The sequence below is a fragment of the Lethenteron reissneri genome, chromosome 25, assembly GCF_015708825.2.
Source record: "Lethenteron reissneri isolate LAM-NWPU_2019-01 chromosome 25, ASM1570882v1, whole genome shotgun sequence".
Taxonomy (NCBI): domain Eukaryota; kingdom Metazoa; phylum Chordata; class Hyperoartia; order Petromyzontiformes; family Petromyzontidae; genus Lethenteron; species Lethenteron reissneri.
The window spans coordinates 12060315-12086304 of record NC_083803.1 but is presented as its reverse complement, the minus strand read 5'-3'; the positions used below and the strand labels follow the sequence as shown (position 1 = coordinate 12086304).

Here is a 25990-nt window from a genome sequence, read left to right as displayed (position 1 = left end):
ACCACATTATGCTCGACAATCGCCCACGGGCCAATGCACTTAACCAGCAAAAGGTCAAATTTTACCCTTTTTTAAAAGCGATGGGATACTATTTAAGCAAAATGTACTTCATTAATAATTCACGTGAATACGTAAGAGAGGTTCCCATTAATCCTAATTCTGTACAAGTTCCTAAAAAACCTACTGTATACATGGTATGCTTTGATATCATACATACAGTATACATGGCTCTGAATGGATATATGACCGATTCTAATTGTAACTATCCTCCCAATTGCCTATAGAGCCACACAACTTTCCACATGCAGATTTGTCCTGGTCACTGATAATAAAGTGAAACGAGCACTGCCTCAGTGCTCAACTTCATTGGCAGCTGCGAGCAGAATTCCGCATGCCTTTCTCAGTCTCCATGACACAAACAAACATAATTAGCTTCCCACAAAGTGCGACTAATTGAATACAACTGAACATATGATAGTTTCTACACGGTACACCCAACGGGCTTGAATGAAACAAAATACTTTTATCTTTCTCGTGAATAATACATACAGGGTGCATTCTACGAAAAGCTCTTTAATCGTCTTAAAGCCTTTGTGAACTCACTTCCCTAATCGTTTTTCCACTATTCCATATTCCATTCTCAACCGAATTGAAAAAACAACAATTACTCTTTCAAAAAAGTGGCTTCCACCAACACAATTTTCAGGCACCGAACCGATTTTGTGAAACATATTTTCTTTCATTAAATATATTAAGCCTATTTCACTATCTATGCTTGGTCGCACATTCCATAATACAGAAACTGGAAGCAGGGTGAGTGGGATCATGCACATATGGAGACATCACGTTTGTGAGACCCTTACCTGCATGAAACGAAGGTGCCTGTTGTTGTGTGTAAGAAGGTTTTTACGAGAGGCAATCTTTGTGCTTAAGTATTATCCCATTGTACACGTGAATTTTCTCCAGTAACAGTTTTCATCTCAAATGTAAATGCACTCCAACAGGAAGTGGCCAAATATTCCCAAGCAGGACCTTCCTGAAAAATAGTTGAGGTTTCAGATGAAACAAAGGATATAAGTGCAAATGAATCCAAGTTGATTTTATTTGTTATACGATCACGTTGGGAGTGGTAGTCATCTTTTATGGCATTCACAAGCCAGTGGTGGAAATTCCACATTGTGTGACAGAGGTCAGTTGAAACATGACTACTATTGACTTACAGACAAAGTGAAGTCATGTATAAACCCTGGTGGATGATGGGCTCGAGTTGGTCCCTGACTGGGATTTTTAACTTGCAACCTTCCAATTGTGAGTCAAGCATGCAGCCACGTTGCCAACCAGCCGGCTGAAGGCTTTAAGGATGATTGTATCAAGATCAAAAATGTCATCCTGGCTGCTGCCATTCATGGATCCATACCTACCCATCACCTCCTTTCATACTGACAAATCCAGAAGCTGTTCCATTGTTGATGTTTAATCTACGAGGTTTGTATTTCTATTTTATTTCTATATTTTGGCACGTGGCGTTCTCCTTGATTGGTGACCTCTGTGTAACCTTCAGTCCTTCGTTCTGCATAAATGCCCCATGCATCGGCACCTCATACACTCCTCCTAATTCCTATTCTGAATTTCCAAGTTGTTTACCCATTTCTGCTGTATAATTAGAAATGTAATGAAAATTTCAAGCACTTGCATTCATAGGGAAAAATATTAGTTTTATTTGCTTCCGTGAAGTCTATAATTGTGTTAACTGCTTAATAATGTTAACTATGACGACATTTAACTATGTCAGTATCTGTAGATAGTTTATCTTTGTATTTGGATGCCGTTTTACATATGTGTCATTAAAAAAATACGTACTATAAAACTAATTAGAATTTCCGGTACCTTTCAATACTCATTTGGATGCATCTGTCTGACCGGTATCACAGTACAGCCATCAAATGATCAATTAAATGCAATCTCTTTGCTGCACTGGCATCTGTGACCAGGGCCCTTGAGGCAATGCTTTCCAAATATAACCATTCCCTCCTCTGTGTTCAGTGAAGGTTATCGGGGGGAAAAGAATCCATAGCCATCCTGCTCCTCTCGAGACCAGGCTCATTGCTGTGCTCGTGGCCATGCCATTAAAACATACCATAACCAGCTGACGAATGTGTACATTCATTTGTTTAGGTAAGTGCGCGTGGATGTGGATGGACACGCGCACTCTCCCGATATTTTCTTTCTCCGTTTGAATCCTGCCATTCATGCAGCACGTGATGCGGCTGGACGCCTCGGTGGGAAAATGCTATTTAATGCTCCTGTGAGAAACGCCGCTGTAGTTATATTGCTCCACTCGCAACTGCGAAGGTCACGGGTTGGCATTGGCGATATGGGCCTTCGCAACTCGTGAACGTGTTGTGCCATACTCTTTGTTGGGTGTATTATTCTCCATATCAGATTCACAATTTCCTCTTGTTGCTTAGCAAGGCCGCCAACAGTAAGGGTGCTGAATAACAAGTAATTACTGCAAGAATAGATACGGTGCTGTAGTTTCGACTGCTGTTCATTGAGAGGCAGATATGGATTGTGGCCATCGCACCCACACTGTGCACTCGTTCCATCAGCCAGCAGAGCGGAACAGGTCGAATGAATCATCCCTTGGCCAGATGTGACCTCAGGAGCCGAGAGATACAGGTCCCAGTCCTCTTGGGATAAGGGCTTTAGGCTAATATTTAGCACAATTAGCTAACTAGGGTTATTATAAACTTGCAAATGAGTCTTCAGTAGGTAAAAGGGTAGTGGGACCTTCGGTATTCATGGCGATACCAAAGAGGCCCCTATTGACTCATGGTTTCCACAAACATTGGGAGGGTCAGAATAATATTTTACTCGGAAAGCTACCAATAAAGCTGCCAAACGTCTCGGTATTCCCCGGACAGTCCTCATATCTGAAAGTATATCCCGGGTGCCCTGCTGCTGTCCCAAAGCATTTGCCAAAATTGGGATTTCTGTCCTGATTTAAAATTCTGGTTTCATGCTCGTGATACGAGCAAACGTCGGGGTTACCTACGCAGTGCGTGAGGCTAGCTGAGGAGTAGATGGGGCCTATGAAAGAGAAAAAATGCCTAATGACAATAAAAGTGTGGTATTCACTCAGTGTGTGGGCAGGGCGAGTGATACTGGTAGGAACCACCTGGTTCCACCAGCCCACGGGGGATTATTGTGTCCGTCCGTCGTGCATCCAAAAATGGGAGGGGTGGGGCTGGGTGGAGAGGGGTGGGTGGGGAGGGGCTGGGTGGGGAGGGGAGGGTGGGGCTAGGTGGGGAGGGGAGTGTGGGGAGGGGCTGGGTGGGGAGGGTGGGGCTGGGTGGGGAGGGGCTGGTCACCCCGTGGTGCCCTTAGAAAACTCAACGTTTAACCTAGTCACGCCGGCTTGTGCCCGCCCTCACAGTCGGGCATATTTGTGGAATACACTACGCCGCCGTTGACCCTGGCCATTGACCGAGCAACCCAACGTTCCTACCAGCTCCCTCCGCAGGAATGTGTTTTAGAGGGCTAAGTAAAAGTGGGCATGGGGCTGCTAGCTCACTCGTGTTGAGCGACTCCAGATATTAGGTAGCTGAACCGTGCAGCCACCAATCGTCAACAGTAAGAACACATTTTGGAGGTCCGCTTTTACAGTTTGCGGTTGACTACGCAACAGCTGCAACACCTAGACGATATAAGGAAGTAATGGTGAAGTGTGGTGATGTTCGCAGTGTTGGCTGCAATGGCCTCTTAATCTTGACTCAACTTGCCAAGAGGGGAAGACGGACAGCGTTCCGCAAAGATTGTTGCTTCAGCTTTTCTGCCAGATCAATTACATAAATTATCAATGAAATACACTTGCAGCATAGCCCAGGCAAAGCAAAGAGCATTGTCTAAAGCACAGTGACCATGGAAACAGCTTCTTAAAGATTTATGGGCAGATTAACAATGGCTGGCACATTTCAAGGACAATGGTGTTAACCTTCAGGCAATACCAGAGGCATAGTGAATCAAAAGGTACCTTAAAGGGTACGGTGCAAGACATGAAATGTTTTTACTTTCATGGCCATTTAACAGAAGGTGGATTCACAATTCTAAAAATTAGCTGAACACACTGCACATGCATGTGCTGGAGAATGTGTTGTTTAGCTCTTGCCAAAATGCCGCCTTGTTGATAATGTGCAACAAGACTAAAACGTACACTAACGCACACATTTTATATGAGCACAGGATAATGGGAGGCGGTGGAGAGCGTGGGGACGTGGAGGGTAGCGCGTTTGCTGTGTTAATGCAAGTTACTATAGCAGCACGGTCACAAGGGAAATGCTTGTTCGGCAGTACAGTGTGCCAATCCTCAAAGGGAACCTGTGGGTTACTTAAGGCTCCTGGTCTTGTGGCATTCAGCAGCTACACTCAAGGTCACATCAAGTTCATTTCGAATTAATCTTTCGGCAGTCTAATTAAAATGGCAACTTAACCTTTTCCATGGAATAGAACAGCAATGAAGGGAAGGGCCATAGGATTTACAGATCCTCTCTACTTATTTATTAACTGCCCATATAATACTCCACGACAGCGCATGAGTTTTGCACAATGTTTGCTGTTTGAGACTGAGTATGCCCCATGGTTTTCATGGATAATTCTATGACACCAGACAACCAGCAGCATTTGCTGATAAGATTCAAAAAGTAAAAACAGGACGAGAATATTCCTGCTTTGACCAATGCTGCTGGAAGACATTGATAAACAGCTGATGCGCAAGGTTTGCCTTTTATTCCCATGGGGGGGGAATTGTGAATACTGTACTGTTTTTGGTAACATTTCAGTGTTTACTTTTGTAGCTATAAACAAAAAAAAGCATTCCCTTGACATAAACTCCAGCAGACGCTTTCGAAAGTAAACGTTACGATGAAAATGTTTACAGGAATGGGAAACTATAAATTCGGCACACTACCTACCACCATCAGTTTCCGTTCCTGGCAGTGTTCACTTAATAATACACGGCCCGTTTTAATGAGCATTGTATCATAGTAATAGAATAAACGGTGGAGGGGTGGTGCAGTGGTTAGAGCACTGTGCTACAAAAACTAGCAACATGCGTTTGATTTCTGAACACGGCTAACATCAGTGATATCTGAAATGGTTCTGGGTCTCTCCACTTCCCTTTACCAACCTGCACTGACCAGCATGGTGAAGTATGGTCACCATACTTGCCTGTAAACTAACGAATGGAACAATAACAGCCTGATAATTGGTTTTTTACCCTTCTATCTAGCAACAAAACTGACACCTTTTTTACAAGGAGTCATGTTTCCTTAGACCACAATACCTGCAGTCATAATGCAAACAAAAAACATAACTCTGATAATGTGCACTGTCCTTGAAGTTGATTGGTCCACACCCGAGACAGCTTTCCTTAGAGCCTAGTCTCACATGGGTTGGACCAGATGACGCCAAAAGGTGCGCCTCCAACACACCGGTGTGCTGTACTAGTGACGAATTGGCACGTTCTGTTTACCTGACAACTTCAAGGACAGTGCACATTATCAGAGTTATGTTTTTTGTTTGCATTATGACTGCAGGTATTGTGGTCTATGTAAACATGACTCCTTGTAAAAAAAGGTGTCAGTTTTGTTGCCAGATAGAAGGGTAAAAAAACAATTATCATATTTTTTACTGACAATAATAACAGCCTGTTTGAATTAATTTAGCACGAGGTGCATTAAGGACAGTAGTAATGTATTGATTTGGTTTTGCAATTATTCCATTTTGCACTAGGTCGAAGATTTGATTCTCACAACCTTCTACTCGGAGTGATTAATGAGAGGGATAATCAAAGTAAAGTGAATGTTAGAGATCCTGTGACAGCATATGAATGATTATGCCGATGTGTGGTAGCAGTTCAAATAAAATTCAGGAATTACACTTATCTAATCTTACAATAAGTTGGAAACCATATAAATGTACCATGACTATTGTTATTCATTTAAAAAAAATATGCCAAAATGTGTACCCATAAAAAAGAATCCACATATCTATGATGTGGACTATTCTGTCTGCAGGAATATATTATTGTTCATAATTAACTTTGTTTATCCAACGATTTTTGTTTTTAGAAAAAAAAAATACAATGAATCTCACCTGGCTCTTACCTGGTAGAATGAAGGATTTTCATTCCTTTAAATGTACTTTATATGAACGTGTACGTGACCAGAAAATCATCAACTTAAATACGGTGGGGCAAATATGATGGTGCATTATAACACAACACACCCAGCAGCACGTACGCATGTTGCACCTGTGCTAATGGGAGCACGGTGAACAGCCAATTCAAGTCGAGGCCATTTCACCTTTGAGGGCTTAAAAAGCCCGCACCGTGGCTTAATTCAACATCTCAGATAAATTGCTACTTACAAATCGAGGCATTTTCCTTATCCACTGTGATGAATTGACAAACGTTATTTTAAATATTTTATTAAACCTCGTCGAGTAACATATATAAAACAACAGGAAGCAATTGCTTCACATTTGCATGTGTAAGAGAAATATGCCTTACATCTCGCACCCTTTCTGTGTAGCTGCCGGCTTAGTACAGTATCACAAAACGTTACTGTGCTTAAGCAGACGTAGCAGATGGTCAGCTGGCAAATGCTCCTCAGAGTTACCACATGATGAGAATCGGTTTTCCCATTTTTTCTGGCAACAAAACAGGTGTTAAGATGTTAAAACACCAAACTGAAACCTTGTACAAGGAATCATGTCTGCATTAACCACAATACTCTGGTCGAACAACGTTTGAGACTAGGCTCCAAAGAAAGCTGTCTCTGGTGTGGACCAATCAGTTGCAAAGACAATGCATATATTATCAGAGTACGTTTTTTGTTCGCATTCTGACCACAAGTATCGTGGTTAATGCAGACATGATTCCTTGTAAAAAGGTTTCAGTTTGGTGTTTTAACATCTTAACACCTGTTTTGTTGCCAGAAAAAAGGGGAAACCCTATTCTCATAATTTGGTACTGGCAAAGGAGGGCCCATGAAGTTACCACATTGTGTTCTGGGTGAGGTGCAGTGTCAACTACCAACTATTCGGTCGTAAATGGCTCCAACAACTACTAAATGTGCCATTTAGCCTCGACTTAATATGAAGGCAATTATGTAATGCTGTGCCATGCCCATTGTTTGGAGGGTAATCTTAGAAAATTGACCGGTTTCCAATTACGGCACAAACCCATATTTGACATATTCCATCTGTAATGTGATTATTTGATTACATTTCAGAATGTTTTGTTCAAAAATACGTTTAAGTCTAGTAAACCTGGACATTAACAACACTACACTGTGCATGCAATGGGCTGATGCTGTATTCACATTAACACATGCCAATGATGACTTGAACATTTCGTCACAGGATTCGTTTTTGGAAGAACTTTCCATTAAAATATATACTAAAGTAATCGTTAATTTTAATGTACCAGAACAAGCCAATCCTAATCTGATCATGCAGGCCTGGTGGCGCACACTTGTGTCCCAGCGTTTGAGAGGAAAATGTTTGCTATACTCCCAAATACATTCGACTGCACGGTTACACGGAGATTGCAGTACAGCAGCAAATGGGGTCATTTTCAGTGTTATCCTCTCGTGTATATATGGGCATTTTCTCCAGGTCCTCTGGTTTCCGTTCATACACAAAAATACCACATAGGACCCTCTTGAAAAGATCTTGAGGCTCAGTGAAGGCTTTCCTCGGTAAATGAATTGCAATCATTTCGGTAAGCATAATCAACCAAAATCAGTTCTTACGCTCCCAACATATGCATCAAATCGTTGGAATTATATCTGGACATAATATCGCCACGTCCTATTATTACAAGTGCTTGCTGTTTCAGGATCAGTAAGGTATTATGGTTTATCGGTTTCACACTGCAAGCCTAAGATTTATGCACAAAACCATGAGGAAGCTAACTAATTCAAGTGCACCATTATTGTCATGGCAACATGGCTGCTATAGATTTCCAGTGCAGTGTGGTGCATGGACCTTAATATTACAAATAAGGTGGCCGCATTTTGCATTTGTTATGCAATTTAACATTTGTGTTATTGTTACTATTCATAAACAAAATAACCGATTTACGATATTGAAATGGTAAGTTTGGCAACATGAATATACACCAATAGCACGCACATGAGTAATTTAAATCAATATTTATGCAACAAGCAGACAAAACGATGAATGAGTAACTGAATCAACACATGATGGATAATTCGCAGAAAGATGCCGTAATGCGAGCGGGCAGAATGGGCTTCCCCCAATGCAGCCTCTGGAACCAAGCCCGCACACATTGCCCCCCTCCTCCCTCTCTCAGAAACCTGCAATGCAGCACACGGAGTGTGATGACATCATACTACGGGTGGATTTTTCCTATGGTTTGACGCCGAGGAAACGCAACAGCCCTCTGCTACTACTGCCCTAGTGCGGGAAAACGCCGCAATGGCTCTCAAAGACGAGGAATGCCCTCCCCCCGTATGACACACACACACGGAAAAACATTTTTCCATCGCAAATATCAACCACACTGTCGGAAAAAAATGTACTGAAGGTTAATAATAATGACGATGTCTCTAACCGTAGGTGGTACTGAGCATTCAACTCCGAATGGGATGGTTGACGGTTCAAATTACAGTTGGGGGTTTGGCTCGGCCCATCATCTTGCATAGGTCAGAAAAACGCGTATTAATTTCTGGTAAATGAACAGTGGTTGATGTATATTCTTGGTTCTTTCGGTAAAGTCACGTAGAAGGCAAATAATAAAATTAAAAAAATATAAAACAATAAAATTCTCACGACCTTTCGACTGCAACACAAGCAATTTCACACCTGATGATGACTGCTTGTGTTGCAGTCGAAACGTCGTGAGAATTGCATTGTTTTATATTTGTATTATTTATTATTTCCCTTCTACGTGACTTTACCGAAAGAACCAAGAATATGAATCCATGCAGTCACGAAAGCTTTAAATCAAAATTTAAGTGGTTGATCCATGAAGATTGACAGCCACCATAGGAATGCTGAATTTCTAATGGAGGTGAGCGCGATGTGAAGCATGGAGGCACTGCCTTCTCTTGAGCACAACAGCATCTACACATCAACGACTTCGCCTTGATTCTTAAAAAAAAAACCACCACAGGCATCTACAAAGGCTACAAATGATTTTCCAATTGCAATGGTGTATCCTCTTGTTTCTGTGGGTGTGTTTTTGTCTCCAATGAAGATTTAAGTATGGTATAAGGATGCCTATTTTGAGTTCTGAATGCTGTGATTAAGCAGGTAATTATTCATTCATAATTATGCCAAATGAACTTCAACCCGCAGTGTAATTCGTGTAATCAATCCCGTTCGTGACATTTCCAAAGCTAATGTCGCATGTTTAGATGGCCGTCTTCAGTGTAAAGCAGTGCACACAAAGGATCTCCATACATTACAGCACACAACTCATTGTGAACACACGCATGCAAAACACCTGCAGCAGTGTCAAATTTCACCCTTTCAGATGCCAAAATGGCTGTAAGTCCAATCAGATCATCTTCTGAAAGGCTTTCCGCAGTAGCAGTTGCTGAGAAATGTTATTTTCTTTAAAAGTACTGCATGTAAAGTTTTTTTTATAAATACACATTAAAAAAATACCAAAGCCTGCGAACAAATCTTGTTGTTCGGTGAAGTCAAAATGTCCAAGTGTCACCGCGTGTTAATGGAGTGTTGGGTAATGCTCATCAGTTGGCAGCCCCTGAGAGCAGTGGTGGTTGTTCCACAGTACTATGACAGGTTCCATTCCAGTCTCTCTCCTGGATGAATACTGTTGATGCCAACACCATGGAACTCATTTCATAGACCCTTTAGGAAGTATTTAATGCCCTCTCACAAAATCACCGGGCTATATGGAATGGTTCCACCGTACACAAATTACAGATAATGAGTATAAACATCCACTTGAGGTTACCATTCCAGTATTTTATCTGCATTTGAATTGATCACTGGGTTGCTTGTATTGCTTATACAGAGCATGATGGTTGGTGTACTGTTGCAAGTTATAATTTCACTTTATACCTAAACTTGGATGTGAGCACTAAGCGTCTGTCATTCATAATATATGAATAAGCGCTAATGTATATTGAAATGCACATGAAAATTAATACAGACAAGACTTTGCCAGGGTAACAGGGCAAGTTGTGTTAACGAGCACCTATTAAAGTCAGCATTGCATATGAAAGGGTGGTGCATCTAACACCGCGATACGTACTGCGTGCATCTGGTTTAACACAAGATGGTAATTTCTCACCTACGAGCCTTACACTAGTTACCTTTACTGCTGAATGCTTTGTATATTTAGGGCTAGAGACTTCTCTTAGGAAAACCTAATTTAATGTATTCGAATTCTGTGCAGCCATTGGTGACTTTTTCTTCACATGCCGTGGACATTTTTTTGTCGCATGACTATAGAACTGCAATTTTTACTTCCCAGAGCTGAATTATAATGTACTATAGGAAAACTAAACGAAATAATTGTCCTGTTTGTGCAGTCGTTGGTGAATGAGTGCGAAACGATAAATTCACCACAAGAACATGATTTGATCAAGTTCTGACTGACACCCATATTTAAACCCAGCATCTTATTCTCAGCAGTGTTGCTTCCATATATTAACCTCCATATAAAATCTACTTTGGCAATGTGTCTCATCGTAAACACAGTAGGTGGTGCGATGTGCTCGGAGCTGTGTAATGGAGAATCTGCTTTTCCTGCCTCGCTTCCAAAACTCAATCTGGAGGTTTCGACCTCCAGCGACCGAGCAGCTATTTATGGGAGACGCCTGTTGCCACGCTTCCTTAGATGTCCCTGTAAAACTCGCCTGTAAAGGTCGCCTGACACATCTGTTCAACGCACATGAAGCCCCTGCCTGACATTACAGACCAGTTATTCAAGATCAGCCACTGTACACATCGATTGCAAACGGTGCACTTCTGCCACCCATGTCGTTTAACTCCACAATCTCTAACCAAATGAAAGATGTTGCTGAGATGTACTTTGTTTTTAAAGGGAGATCTGTTCAACTAGTTATTATACAAAACATAGTATTTGCAACATACTGTGGCTGCAGGTATATTTTACACTTGAGCTGCTCTTGCAAATCATACGAACAGATCTGTAATGGGCACTCAAAAAACTCCATCACCCCTACCCCCATCCCTACCCTCCACAGCCATTGTTACAATTATTTTAAACAACTTTAACACAGGGTTGGGTTAGGTAAGGCTACCCAAGCCATCATCCTTGACTTGTCATTTTCTACATTATTATTTTTACAAAAAAAAACAGCTATGAAGCCGTACTAAGCAAACGACACCAACGTCTAAACTAATTCCGGGGTCGGCTAAGGGAAAGGGGCACACGGCTAACTCCCTTATGAAAGTGATCTCGTGAGCCCCCCCTCCCCCCTTACAGAGCCAACTTGGTGTCAAATAGCCCCGGTAAGGAGGGCTGCCTTGGAAATCCGAGCCAAACGTGCAAGGCCAGTTCATGGCAACGTGGAAAAAAAAGTATCTGAGATAAAACACGCATTGGAAGTGGAGGGAAGAAAGGCCGAGTTGACACCCAACTGGAATTTGTCCTCACAGGGTTCTCCCCTGAAATAAATACTTTTTGGTTTCAATGGGCACTCACCTAGTACTGTATAAATAAAGGGTAATGTAGGTAACCAAACAATCTATGAGATCGACCCTCTAACAACATCGCCTCCCAGCCAAAATTATGTCAACTTATGGATGATTACAATTCTGTACATTTAAATTAAGTAAATTGCATTCAAGGAATAATTCTGGTGACATGTTTGGCAACTCATAACAAGAGGTTAGGCCGCTATGGATAAAGCGCTTTCACGATCAAATACCAGTCAAGAATGATCTCTCTTTGGTCGATAAAAACCGGTTCCTTTTGTGTAAATCAATAGTGGCTGTCTTGTCACGCAGAAATGTGGAATTTCAATCACTGCCTTTCGGGCCAGCAAATGAGTTGAGCAACGGAGCATTTAAAGGTGCTTGTTTGATCAGGAGGAAATGTGACTTACTACCACCTTGTATCAATTAAAAGGCGTTGTTTGCCAACACAGCACACCCTGATGTGTTTCTAGTAAGAATTGCCAGTGTGAGCAGAGGACGCCTACAGTACACACGTCCAGTACAGTGTACCTATATGCGGTCACAGTGTGCCTCACGTTTCAGATCCTGTTAAGAAAAGCGACAGCGGAGACTTTAGACAAACATTGCACAATCACGCAGGCTATTCGCACAGCATTTATTGTGCATGCGCAGCAGCACTACAAGTGTTCACCAAATATATTTACAGCTGCACTATATGCAACACGCACTTGAGGCTGACAACTAAGGATAAAACGATGGCCATTCAACCGAATATGTAAATTGATTATTCCAGTCATGGATGGTGCATAAACACACGTGGCAGCAGGACTAAACAGCCAATGTCACCACACCTATACACCTCCGACGGCTACGTTATAGGGCACTCTATTTGTAAGATCGTATTTAGTATTTTAAAAACAAACCTACTAATTGTCGAGAGATATATAAGATACAATCCCGACTGAAGTACATGGCGGTGAATGCAAGAGTGCACGTGCTAATTCACCAGCTCTTAAAAGTCTACAGTATGTACACCTTTAAATATTTCGTAAGCATATGCTAATTATTAAACGGCTGCACATTGTGGATACGGTAGATGCTGACGACCTACGCTCCCGGCTTTAGGGTTAGAGCGGTTGCCCTTCATTTCACCTACAACGGCACGACAGTGCGCACCACCATATTTGTGTGGCGACATCACACTTAGCAGTGGGAGGCAAATAAGAGTGTGCAGTATTCCCAAAACAAGGTAGCTTTACTGTATTATTGTACAAAGTGGTGCATTGGGTGCAATGGCTGCAGGTAAGTGACTTTAATGTCAACATGTCATTCCCTTTAAAATGCTGTGTGAATAAGACACATAATATATAGGAATTCACCGATTCACAAATAAATCAGTGCATTTACAATTTTGACCGAGGTATTTTTCTGATGGAAAGCAGTATGTTATTGGTTTAGAAATATAACTATCTCAAAACATTAAAACATTAATAGCCATCCTGTGTCCCCTTGTATTTGCAAATAACATGCTCCTGTTGGTTAACAAAATATGTTTAGTGTTGCATGAAGCATATCTGAATGCATAGTATGTCATTGTTTTTGCATTGTTAACCAAAACACCATTAACTGTTCACAAAGGGTCACATTGCTATTTGCAAAAGTCAACCCCGGCACGCATTAACGTGTACGAATAAGACGATGCTGTAATGAAAGTATACATTGTAATACGATTTACCCATTTACAGCACTATGTCAATCCACTGCTGGATGTAGGCCTCCCTCCCAAGTTGTGTCAGTGACGGGGGGGGTTGTCAATCATACTTCACCACGCTGGGTAGTGCAGGTTAGTGAAGAGGGTGGGCCCAGGACCAGTTCAGATATCACTCACCATTGATGTTAGCCATGGCTGGGAATTAAACTCATGTTACCAGCAAGTCTGCAAACCCATTATAAGGTGGGAGCAGTGGCTATAACGCAGTATATGACCAATACATGTTTTTGTACATGTACAGTACACATGACGCATACGCACAAATATATAGGTTTCTATGCGCACTGCTCAAAGTACTTGGTATGCAATTCGCAGTTGCTGCAGAGCTGTAATGGCGAGATTTACAATTCTGTCGTCGACTGCAGAACAGCTACGGAAACAAGTCCTGCAGCACAAGAGGGTTCTCATTTGTAAAAAAAAAATCGAGAGCTGCAGTGAAGGGCATGCATCCAGACACTTTATGTCAAAGTGCTATATTTAACCTGACAAGCACCCACTGAGCTATATAGCTCTTTTGCAGAAGCGACCTTGGCACAAATGAAAGCTCAACGAAGTGGTTTATCATGTGGACATTTATAGCAGCCAAATACTCAAAGTCTAAACGCGTGTTTCTAAATGTGGAGGGGAAAAACCGGAGAACTCGGAGGAAAGATCCACACGACCACGGGGAGAACATGCAAACTTCAAATGTAGAGGCATCGAACCCACGACCTCCTGTATACGTGGCTAAGTAGTTACATGGGTGTATAGTTACATGTAGCGCATAGTGTTGGGTTACTTGAGCGAAGTAGTCAATCTCTTGATTCACTTCTGATTACAGTACTGATTACTGGCAGCTTCAGAAGTAACGTGACATACTGTAATCACGAATTTAGTATGTTCAAGGTAATGCAATCGGATTACTTGATTGATGTCATTACTTTATTCTAATTAAATCTATAAGTTTGATGTAACCGTTGTGACAATGAGCACTGTTGAGTACGGATAGTACTGGGATGGGCAACCATCATTCATAAAACAGGTGTTGTTACTGTGGAACGAAGTCGTGGGTAGTGCTGTAAAATCCGTGGTACGTGCAACACAGACACTGACTCGTGTGGTGACGGGATTGACAAAATTGTGATGCATGCCTTCTACCAACAGTGGAGTAAAGAAAGCTATTTCACCAAAATTCTAATTAGAAATATGACATGCGGACATTTATTTCCCCACCGTATGATGCCACCTCCGAATAACTAACAAAAAACGATGATACACTTTCTCCTTTAACTCCTCTTTCAGGCCTGATCTAATTTATATATCCATCCATACTTCCCTTGGCATATCTATTCATGTTTTCCATCACACGTTCTCTTGCTTCTCAGCCATCAATAAACTCTCCACTTTCTTCCCTGTGCATACATCTCTTTCAGAATATTGTTTCACTGCAAATTTTCTGTGCCACTCGCTCATGAAATTCTGCCTCTCCCCACATACATCACCTCGCTCCATGTCTCATTGCTCTCTACATCCAGCACATTAAGCCCTCAGTGCTGATGTTTACCACACTGAACCAGCTACTGTACTCATTTTTGGCTGAGTAAACCTATAGAAAGCCAAAACCCGGTATAAATACAAATGGCCATTGGCCTACGTGGTATAAAAAATAAAACTCGGGTTGCCAGGACCATAACAAAATGTAGTGGCCACTTTGCCACCACTGGCACACATACACCTATAGACTAAAACTATGAACGGTCTGAATTAATGTTAATAACATTTTACGGGAAATACACCAATCAAATGACAGGGCTGTTTGCCCAAATTTTCATTAAGCCCCAGCAAAAGACGTAGTCATCCGAGCTGCACACAACATACACAATATTCCCTTTCCCTTTCAATGTAAACGCTTAAGGATAGTGAAATCTCTATTTTATAAGTCCATTACCCTCCTGAGAAAACATTCATGTACGTTTATCTGGTGGCTAATGAGGCCTGCATAAACTTGCTGATATGGAATATGACATGTACATATACAATTGCACATTAATGTATATGGCATGGTTATAGACAATTTAAATTAGGATTATTTGCCATTTTGAGAACCAGATGATGCACTCATCATTTTCAAAATAAATTTTGCAATAGCATTCCAACCTGCTCTCGCTTGTGCCTACATGCCATAATTTTCATCCCAGTCCACCTGCTGTGAAATATGTATTGAAATACACATGTAGAGAATTACACTGAGAGACATAACAAGGAAAACACGAATCAGAGAACAAATATAAATAGGGGACACGATATTGAATATTAGGAAAAGTAAATTGGCTTGTGCAGGACACATCTCTAGAAGGGATTATGCCCGATGGTTAACATTGGCAGCCAAAATAAACACACCCAAGGGGATGGCGAAATGACATCAGTGCATGTGCAGAAGCAAGAGGTTTTATGGCATCACAAGACCATGAAGGATAGTGACAACTAGACCTTTATCTAGCAGTGGATAGATCATGCCTTTCGATAATGATGTGGCTGAGTAGCTTGGTGCTCAGTGTGCTTTCTCGTGAATGAGTCTTAAAAGTCAAACCAATATTTGCTGCATCTCCAGACTCAAAAAATGCTAGGGGGGGAAACTGTAATGTGGACGTAAAAACCACCTTGGCATCAATGAAAACATTGGCCCATATGTGCAGGTGACATCCCAAATTTTTACATAAATTGCAAATTAAATGTAAAATAGCAGTCTCCAAAGTAATTGTGCCAATCCCAAACATGCTTGCAAAAGCAAGTGACTCAAAAGGTATTCACCTAGATAGAATGACAATGTCATTAATATACTAGGTGCAGTAAAACTTTATGAGTATCCATTAAATGGTAGGTTAATTTGCGTATGACTTTGGTGACCATTAGTACAAAAACTGCTTGAATTCATAGAATCAATATATCAAGGAAGGTTAGAAGCTGGAAAAATGCAATAGAAAATAATATAGGTTTTTCTACAGCATACACTACACAATATATAGTGTATAGATTATGCATTGTATGCTATATATATACACCACCTAGTGTATTCGGTTATGATCAAATCACACAGAATGTGCCTGATCTTATGACGTCAGAAGCTAAACAGGTTTTGGCCAAGATTGTGCTTGCATTTGCGAAAACGCAGGTGAAAAAAGGAGTTGTAGACCGTTGCATGCTACGTTGTCAGTAAACGGCAGTGACGAAAAATTCCTCAACATCTCTGCTCCTTGCAACCCAACGCAACTCCCTTGGTTTTGATCTTGCACCAAGCTCATTGTCCACCCTCAACCGCGTCCTGCACAAACCGTGGCAGATGCGGATACCCACACATGGACAATTAAACATTCTCCAGTGTCAGTGCGAATGTGGTCATCCAGAACAGACCATAACAACGTATAGCGATGCAATGCCCGATCCACAAATACGAAGGAGACATCACGGCGATGATACGCTCCGCTGCTCCTGACGCACTTAATCTGACTGGACCACCTAATGTGAAATTGGAGTTGTTTCTCCGCATCCACATCAGCCGTACGAGACATAAGGATGAGACCAACCCGCACAGACTGCTGCGTGGGGAGGAAGCCCTCATCCAGCAGTAGATTACGTTAACGCACAATACAGTACTGACCTCGAGAAACGGAATTGGCACCGTGCGAGTAACATAACTTACGTCACACCCAGGACGGCAAACACTGCTGATGGTTATCGAGAGACTGAGGCGAGCCCTCATCCTACCTACCCACTAACAGCATAGATTTGTATCGCCTGTGGGCCTCTGATCATTGTTACTGCATGTTGTGTGGCAGCATGGTGCATCGTATCATTGGTCACTATGTGGTGAATGCAGACTGGACCCATTCATACTCCCGAATACTACTGTACATTGCATGCATACGTGGCGGTCCAATCCATACCCCATTACAATGCATGCGTTATCTGAAAGCCTTCAATTTACCGTGTGCTTTGTTTATGTGCAATCCCACAAACGCACGTGAAATATGAACACCAAATCAGTGGCTCTCTTTAGAAGCCCTTTAACAATGTGCTGTACCGTACAATCACTCTGGCGTGACAGGGTTTCACGTGTTGCCCATATAAGTACAGTACTTGTATGCGCATCTGAAATCTTTGGGGTCATCAGTGGCGTTCCTTTGACTGACCCATTTACTCCTCCCGATACAGTTTCGGAGCTTGTACGTGCAACTTCTGATTTGATATATGTAACCTATTGCAATGCGTGCAGTATCTGTGGGGATCACCCTGCATTTCTTACCAATTTTGACAGCCATCTATGCACACGAATCTCGCTTAGAGATAAATAAATGTCGTCGTACAAACGGATTATCATCTGGAGACAAATTATTTCGTTCTCTCAGCGCATCTCACCCCTGGCCCTCTCATCCTCAAATCAATTCTACCCCAATCCTAATCCACAATTCAAATCCCATCCAAACTGTGTGGAATCCCATCCAAATTGTGTGGAATCCCATCCAAATTGTGTGGAATCCCATAACGCTTCCGTGCACTATACAGGGTATAATTGGGACCGCATTCTCGAGACGCTATTCAGAAGTCGTGGGCACAGTCGTGATGTTGGAGACGGCGCAGAAACGACGGCAATATATTTTACTGCGTAGAGTTATAGGCAGAGGCGGGGGGGGAGGAAACAAACGAAGGTCACGAGCCGGGACTTGAACGTGGAGCAATGGGGAAGTTGACAGCACGGCGCAGGAAGGGAATTCCACACCGCCGGGGGCAACAGGCAGAGAGAGGAGGAGGAAGCCTCCACGAAAAACCCTTCCCACCTCATCCGAACCCTGCCCAGCACAACCCCGTAGAGCCCCCCACATCATCCCCCTCCTCACCTTGGGGTCCTTCTCGTAGTAGTACTGCTGCGTGCGGATCCATCTGCCCACCAGGTGATCGCGCACGGCGTGCGCCAGCGCGAAGTAGTAGTCTCTGGTGGTCGACACATTGCGGTCCTTGACGAGGGTGAAGTGCAGGTGCCGGTTGAAGCTCTTCTTCAGCTCGCCGACGCTCTCCACGCCCACGATGCCCCGCACGCTGATCTGCTTGCGCTTCTCCTGGTCGGTCAGTGGCTTAGACATGGTCGCTGCTGATGATGCTGCTGCTGATGCTGATACGATAACTCTCTTACCTGTGAACCGAGAAGCAAAAACACACTCGATGAGGGGTGGGTTTAATTGAGCGGTTTCTGCAAATTATGTTGTTGTTGGAACGGAGGGTAAGGTTGGATTGTGGCGAGTGTTTGCGATGATCGCCTGCGGGGGGGGGGGGGGGGGCAAGGATTTTTAATGTTGCCGTGGTGTGGTGGCTTGAGGATGGCAGTGACTGACGGTGGAAGAGAGGAGCGGTTCTTGAGCTGCCGCCTGCTGCCCGAGGAAGCGTTGCAGACGCGGATCGAGAGGCGGCGCGCCAGACATCAACCCTCGCCTAGTGACCACGCCCCCCACCGCACCCAGACCACGCCCCCACCGCACCCAGGCCACGCCTCCACCGCACCCAGGCCACGCCTCCACCGCACCCAGACCACGCCCACCGCACCCAGGCCACGCCCACCGCACCCAGGCCACGCCCACCGCACCCAGGCCACGCCCACCGCACCCAGGCCACGCCCACCGCACCCAGGCCACGCCCCACCGCACCCAGACCACGCCCACCGCACCAATACCACCGCACACAGACCACGCCCACCGAAGACAGACCACGCCCACCGCACCCAGACCACGCCCACCGCACCCAGACCACGCCCACCGCACGCAGACCACGCCCACCGAACCCAGGACACGCCCACCTCCACCACAAAGGTCCCCCGTATAGCCTTGACAGACTGTAGGGGCAAGTGCTGTTAGCGACGAAGGCCGACACGGCGCAACGAGGGGAGTGGGTGGCCGGCACCACGCCCGGCCGCCTTTGTCTCCCCGGGTGGCGATGTTTAACACAGTGCACCGGGTACTTGTTTGAGGCTGAGTCGACCTAGGGGAGGCCCAGGACCGGTTCAAATATCGTCGCCGGTGTTGGCCGTGATCGGGAATCGAACCCCGGTTCGCCAGGTTCGTAGCGCAGCGCGCTAACCGCTGCACCACCGCTCCCCACACCACCAACAACCGTCACCACGGCGCCAGTGCCAGGCTACGTGCACGTTAAGGCCACGTGAAGTGTCGAACGCCCGCTTGGCAAGGAGGTGCCATGGGTTGGCTGAGATGACAGGCAGATGATGCACACGACCCGTGCCCCCCCCTACTGCGACACAACCAAACCACCACCTCCCCTAGCCCTGGTTAGGAGCCTGTTGGGGCAAGTGCTGTTAGCGAGCATTCCATGTGAAGGCCGGCACGGCACACGAGGGGGTGGGTGGCCAACACCACGCCCGGCCGCCTTTGTCTTTCCCCCCCATTGGCGATGTGTATTACACATCGCACCAGGTACTCGTTTGAGGCCGAGTCGACCTAGGGGAGGAGGTGGACCCAGGACCCGTTCAGACAATCGTCACTGGTGTTGTTGAGCCGTGAGCGGGGGAATCGAACTCGGGTCTCTGCCGGGCATCGTAGCGCGGCGTAGCTCCAACCACTGCGCCACCGCTCCTCAGCGGTTCTTAACCTTTACTGCACCCCGATGGTTCTCAATCGGAACAAAAATGTTAGGGGCCGTCCATAAATGACGTCACGCGATTTTGGACGATTTTTGACCCCCCCCCCCCTCGTTGCACGGCGTCACAAAAAGTCAGACCCCCCCCCCTTCAAATATGACGTCACAAAGCTCTGCCCCCCCCCCCAAATAAAACATGCTTTAAATCGCTTTAAACTAGTGTCATTGTAGTGCGCAATTAATGTGGCGCTGCACTCTGATGTTGTGAGAGAAAACATTTATTAAAAAGTATATTTAATTAAGTAGAACGTGTTGTCTATATTTATTTAAAGTTGCGCATTTTGATGTGACGTCACAATTCTCACCCCCCCCCCTCGTCACAAATGTCTGACCCCCCCCCCCGAGGTGCGTGACGTAATTTATGGACGGCCCCTTATCATGTTAATACACCCATAGGGTTAAATGTGGCAAAGTAGTTGTACTTACGTGCCCGTGCTTAATTTGCGTTTTGATAATTTACCTTCTAAAAAAAAATCTGCCCACGTCTCGCACCCCCCGTGGGGTCCGGTGCACCCCCACCTGTAGAACCGCTGCTCTGCCCCCCCCCCCCCATCAACACACCGTGTCCATGCAACGCCAAGAACCTGAAAGCCCCCCACTGCCCATCATCATTGGACATCACCGCCTCCTATCGACTACAGAGAGGTGGGGGTGGTGGGGGGGGGTCCCTCCACGCCCCTCGCCCAGGCCACGCCTATACCGCCCAAGGCCCCGCCCCCACCGGCTCGTGTCCTCGCGTGCCCATGGAGGGTGGTGGGGGGGGGGAATTATTCTATTCTTATGTTTTTTCGGTAAAGTCACGTAGGTAAAAATTTTAAATTAATAAAAGTAAAATAAAAATAAAATAAAAATCACGACGTTTCGGAGGCCTCCGAAACGTCGTGATTTTTTTTTATTTTTATTTTACTTTTATTAATTTAAAATTTTTACCTACGTGACTTTACCGAAAAAACCTAAGAATATGAATCCTTGCAGTCACGAAAGCTTCAAATCTAGGGGGGGAATGTTCGCCCGGCTCTTGAGCGCGCAACTCAGAATCAGACTACGGGGAGTCCTCTACTTACGAACGAGTTAGGTTCCAGAGGTCTTGAGTTAGATCGCGTAAAAATATGAATGTGTCGTTAAAACCCGCCACCACCCGACACAGCCAATTAGTAAGGGTTGTCAGGTACACCATTGGAACCTCATTTGCCAGTAAAAAATATGATAATTGGTTTTTTTTACCCTTCTATCTGGCAACAAAACTGACACCTTTTTTACAAGGAGTCATGTTTACATAGACCACAATACCTGCAGTCATAATGCAAACAAAAAACATAACTCTGATAATGTGCACTGTCCTTGAAGTTGTCAGGTAAACAGAACGTGCCAATTCGTCACTAGTACAGCACACCGGTGTGTTGGAGAGCCGAGCCACAACATTTACAATCTGAGTACGACCTTTCAGCCAGTAATTACAACTAGCTTCATCAGGCAACAGCCAGATTTGTGGAGAAGTCCTGCCTGTTTCGTTCCTTATATAGTCCGTAAGTCCAACTTTACTCCTGTCGATTCCCAAACACGTTCCGGCGTGTACACAAAACACGGCGAATGCCTTTATAAGTTGTATAATCTCCTGTAGATGTAGATGCCGCTGGTTCTTCACGTTCTGAATATGTAGATTCCACCACCGACATCTATTGCGCGGCGGTTGAACTTATGACTCTCGGTCCGAACAGGCAACTCGACATACGGAGCAGGTTTGTTCGTATCTCTGAATGTTCGTAAGTCGAATGTTCGTAAGTCGAATGTTCGTAAGTCGAATGTTCGTAAGTCGAATGTTCGTAAGTCGAATGTTCGTAAGTAGAGGCGTCCATGTGGTAGGAACCTCCTGGTTACACCAGCCCCCAGGGGATTATTGTGTCCGTCCGTCCGTCGTGCAGGGAGGGGCTGGGTGGGGAGGGGAGGGGAGGGTGGGAGGGGTGGGGCTGAGTGGGGAGGGGCTGGTCACCCCGTGGTGCCCTTATAAAACTCAACGTTTAACCTACTCACGCCGGCTTGTGCCCGCCCTCACAGTCGGGCATATTTGCGGAATACACCACGCCGCCGTTGACCATTGACCGAGCAACCCAACGTTCCTACTAGCTCCCTCCGCAGGAATGTGTTTTATACTGGAGGAATGCGATGAGCTATAAACGCTCCTTTTCACAGATTTCCAGTAGGGGCGGGTAAGAACGTTACAACAACAATAGAACAGGATAGGAGTGCAAAGTACAAGAAGGGTAAACTAATCACCTAAAACACACAAATAAAACTAAACCACCCCCATACTATCAGGCAAAGCCTACTGAGGTATTAACTTATTTTTCAGAAGCGACCTGTCCATCATGCCTCTGTTCTTGCCTTAAAAGCAAACAAACATGTAATAGTCAACGTTTGGGGCAATGGGCCATCTTCATAGCACATAAAATGGTACGGTACCACCAAGTAATGTGTTAATTCACGATACAATACTGCGTTGGCAGTTGTGCCCAAGCACATTCTAAAACAAATCAACTCGTTAATAACACTGTCTTAAAATGAAAATACATTATCTAAAACAATATACTGTATATTTTAGGCAACGTTTCGGGACAATGGCTCTTGATAGCACATTAAGCGACCAGTGTAACGTTTTTTGCCAAAGCCTCCATTCGCATTCACGTGTGTTTGCATTTACCATAACTCTTGCCTTGTAGGGACATTCTCTGCTCCTTCCTTTCAAGGTCTGTGTCCCAATATTTAAAATCTCATTAAAAGCCGCTTTCAGCCAGCATATAACCCCAAGTTCCAATGTACGACCGCTCTGCATTATATAAAGCACCACTTCACTTTAAATTCTAATTTTAACTTCAGCTAATGCTGTTTCAGGTCAGGCCTGTTGAAAGTCAAAGGCAAAATAAGACAAAATGAGTATAACCAGTAAAAACAAAGTTTTTCACTATAAATCCTTTATATGCGTGGCAGCGAACTTAATATAAAGGATTTAAAAATATATTCGCCTGTGGAGGACGCAGGGATCGATCCCGCGACCTTTGGCATGGGAAGCGAGGGCGCTACCAACTGCGCTACTCCGCCACGGCCTGTGGAGGGGTTACGCTCTGGGCTCTTACACTCTGACGTTCAGCCAAAGCCATGAATGCGTTCTATTTGAATATATGTAAAAAAAAAATGTTGCCTAAAAAGTGTAAAATTTTGGGAATTTTTTTTCACGAACAATAATTGTCTGGCACAACGAGTCTGTGTGGAAAATGTCAGCTCGATTGGATCACGGGAAGTGGGTTAAAAAACGACCGAAAGATTTGCACGGTCCTAAGCAAGTAAGCAAGCACGCAAGCAAGCAAGCAAGCACGCGAACTTAATATCAAGGATTTAATAAGGCCAAACAGAAGCCATGTTAAGGCCGAAGCTTGTAGTATGGGCTGATTGTCACGAGTAAGGGTACATTCACAAGCATTGAATTCAGGGAAAAGGCTTAGACATATCAAAATTGAGGCTAGAATTTGAACTGTTATGATTAGGCTTAATGTCCTTGTGGATAACGCACCAGATATAGCTTGATAGACCCAAGGAAAAAGTCCTGGCATGTTGGATTACAGTAAAATAATACTGCATATAGTGAGAGATATGTTTGTTATGATGAAATGCGGGCCATGTGAAAATACATGCAATGATGTATTGATTCATTAAAAGGCTTTCGATATGACAATCCATCTCGTTCCGGAAGCCATAGGGCACGGCTGTAGTGGACATAGGTATTTCTCCATCCTGACCTGACTCGTAGTAGTCTGGCTACACAAATGCATTACTTTAATCGTATCACGATTATGTCTTAATTTGACGTTGAGTCCACGAATTTGAAATTGATTACACTTTACTGTAGTGGCATGCTTACCCGATGAACTTGTATATCGATCATCACTTTAGGAAGTGAGTCTAACTAACCAGGTGGCTCAGCAGGAGAGTGTTTTGCAATTGGGAAGGTTGCGAGTTCAAATCCTTGGTTGGGTTTGACTCATCCCATCATGCCTCTGTGGTCTGTAAAATGGTACCACTTTATGGGGAAGTAAACGATGCTTGACCTACGGACTCACTTCTGCTATAGGAATGGGGCATTTCTACCACTGGTTCAGGACTGTAGACTGGAGATGAACATTTGTCTCGATCCTCATTTGAGCAAGAAATCACTTTGTCTTGACTTTTGTTGAGTGTGTATAAATTTGTAATGGCTCCGGAAGGTGGGTCGTCTTTAAAGTGCTGGGAGGCTGGGAAAGCTTTTAGCACAGAGCAAACTAATGCAGAAAATTAGCTTCACTTGCCAAGAAATGCATTTCGAATCATCCTAAGTAACGATTGGAGATATTCCATAAAACCTGCAAAGCATTACGAACAGAGACTAAACAAATTTGGACTGAGCCCTAATTCCCTCTGGGATTGATTGGTACCTTACAGAGAGCAATGTAGAATTTGTATCACTGGCACAGGGCCACCAATGTAGAAGAACACTTCAGCCGATTGTTAAGATGACACACTGCAGAACGGACTTGGGGAATATTAAACGCATACGTCGGTCACATCTCTTACTGCAATAGGCATTTGCAGTCACAGGGTTGACTGAGCATGCTTAAAGTGAAAACGCAATATTGCCAAATGAAACTGGTTAAAATACTTGAAGTGAGGGATAAATGTCATTTGCAGGCTGATTTGTAGTGATAAGCCACGGGTTATGTGAAATTAAGTTGTGAGCCGCATCTGGCCTGCAAGGCCAAAGATTCTCCACCCCTTGCAAGAGAACTTTTAGCGAATTCATGTTTTATTTTGTGCAATATGTACCGCATTGAACTATCCTAAAACTAGCCAGTGATGATTCCGAGCCAAACAAAGACCATACCATGCAGTGACAAAAGCAAAAACAACGTTTTTCTTAAAGCCTATTAGGGCCAGTTCTATTTGCGAGCAGCTATTGAGGCACCGGTTCCATGTCCAGCCACCTTCGTATCCCCAGTGACAAATGTGGCAGCACATTTGCATTTCTCGACAAACTGGGTTTGACTGTGGATCTCATTATGTTACTCTGCAGCAGTGAGGCAAAAGTGCTGCAAAACGTGCAGCCATTGCAGGTTGTTCTATCTATAAAGGAGCCACATCACTCATCAGCATAACCGGCAGTGCCAGATGGCTCAAGAGGCGATTGATATGCAGTACCTTTGCCAGTGTTTAAAAGGCAGTCATATATTACATTATGCTGTCCTTGCAGATGATATCAAGTTTACAGAGATTTTCAGTGGCTATAGACAAGATGGAAGCTTGGTCAGTAAACCTTTAGGTCAGGTGACTGCTTTATTTTACAAAACCAGTGTAGTTTGCAGAGTAAGTTGTTTTTTTCTAAGTATAAGCGAATACCTGTACATATTTAATGCATGTCATGCAACCTATAGTATGCATGTCATGCAACCTACCTTATTGATACAGTTCCATATTTGTCAAGGAGCAGGGGGCGTGAAAGCCAGATAGTTTGAACGTTCCTTCTGCTCCAGACTGCAGACATTGCACATGCTAGGCCAGATGGTGTGATGTCTCTGAGATGAAATGCCAGGCGTCCGGAACACCAAAACGGGGCATAGCTATTTGTGGAGAATAGCTACCATGCCAGTGCATGGACGGTCCTGAAGGTCACATGTGGCGTCATGCATAGTCACGTACACCGATCGGGTGGCGCAGTGGTTTGAGTGCTCAACTTGCAGCCGGGAAGGTCACAGGTTCACATTCTGGTCAGGGATCGAATCAACTGATCATCATTTGAGAGTGAATCAAATTTGT

General features: G+C 44.1%; 1 protein-coding gene across 1 annotated transcript in view; it reads right to left on the bottom strand.

Moving 5' to 3' along the window:
- Positions 1-18977, bottom strand: part of LOC133347243 (glycogen phosphorylase, muscle form-like) — a 48419-nt gene extending 29442 nt beyond the window's left edge. The window contains exons 1-2 of the mRNA XM_061559351.1: positions 18841-18977; positions 18349-18641 (exon numbers count right to left, since the gene is read on the bottom strand). Coding sequence (XP_061415335.1) covers positions 18349-18591 — 243 coding nt within the window. The 5' untranslated portion in view covers positions 18592-18641; positions 18841-18977. The remainder of the gene's footprint in view (positions 1-18348; positions 18642-18840) is intronic.
- Positions 18978-25990: the final 7013 nt, after the last annotated feature.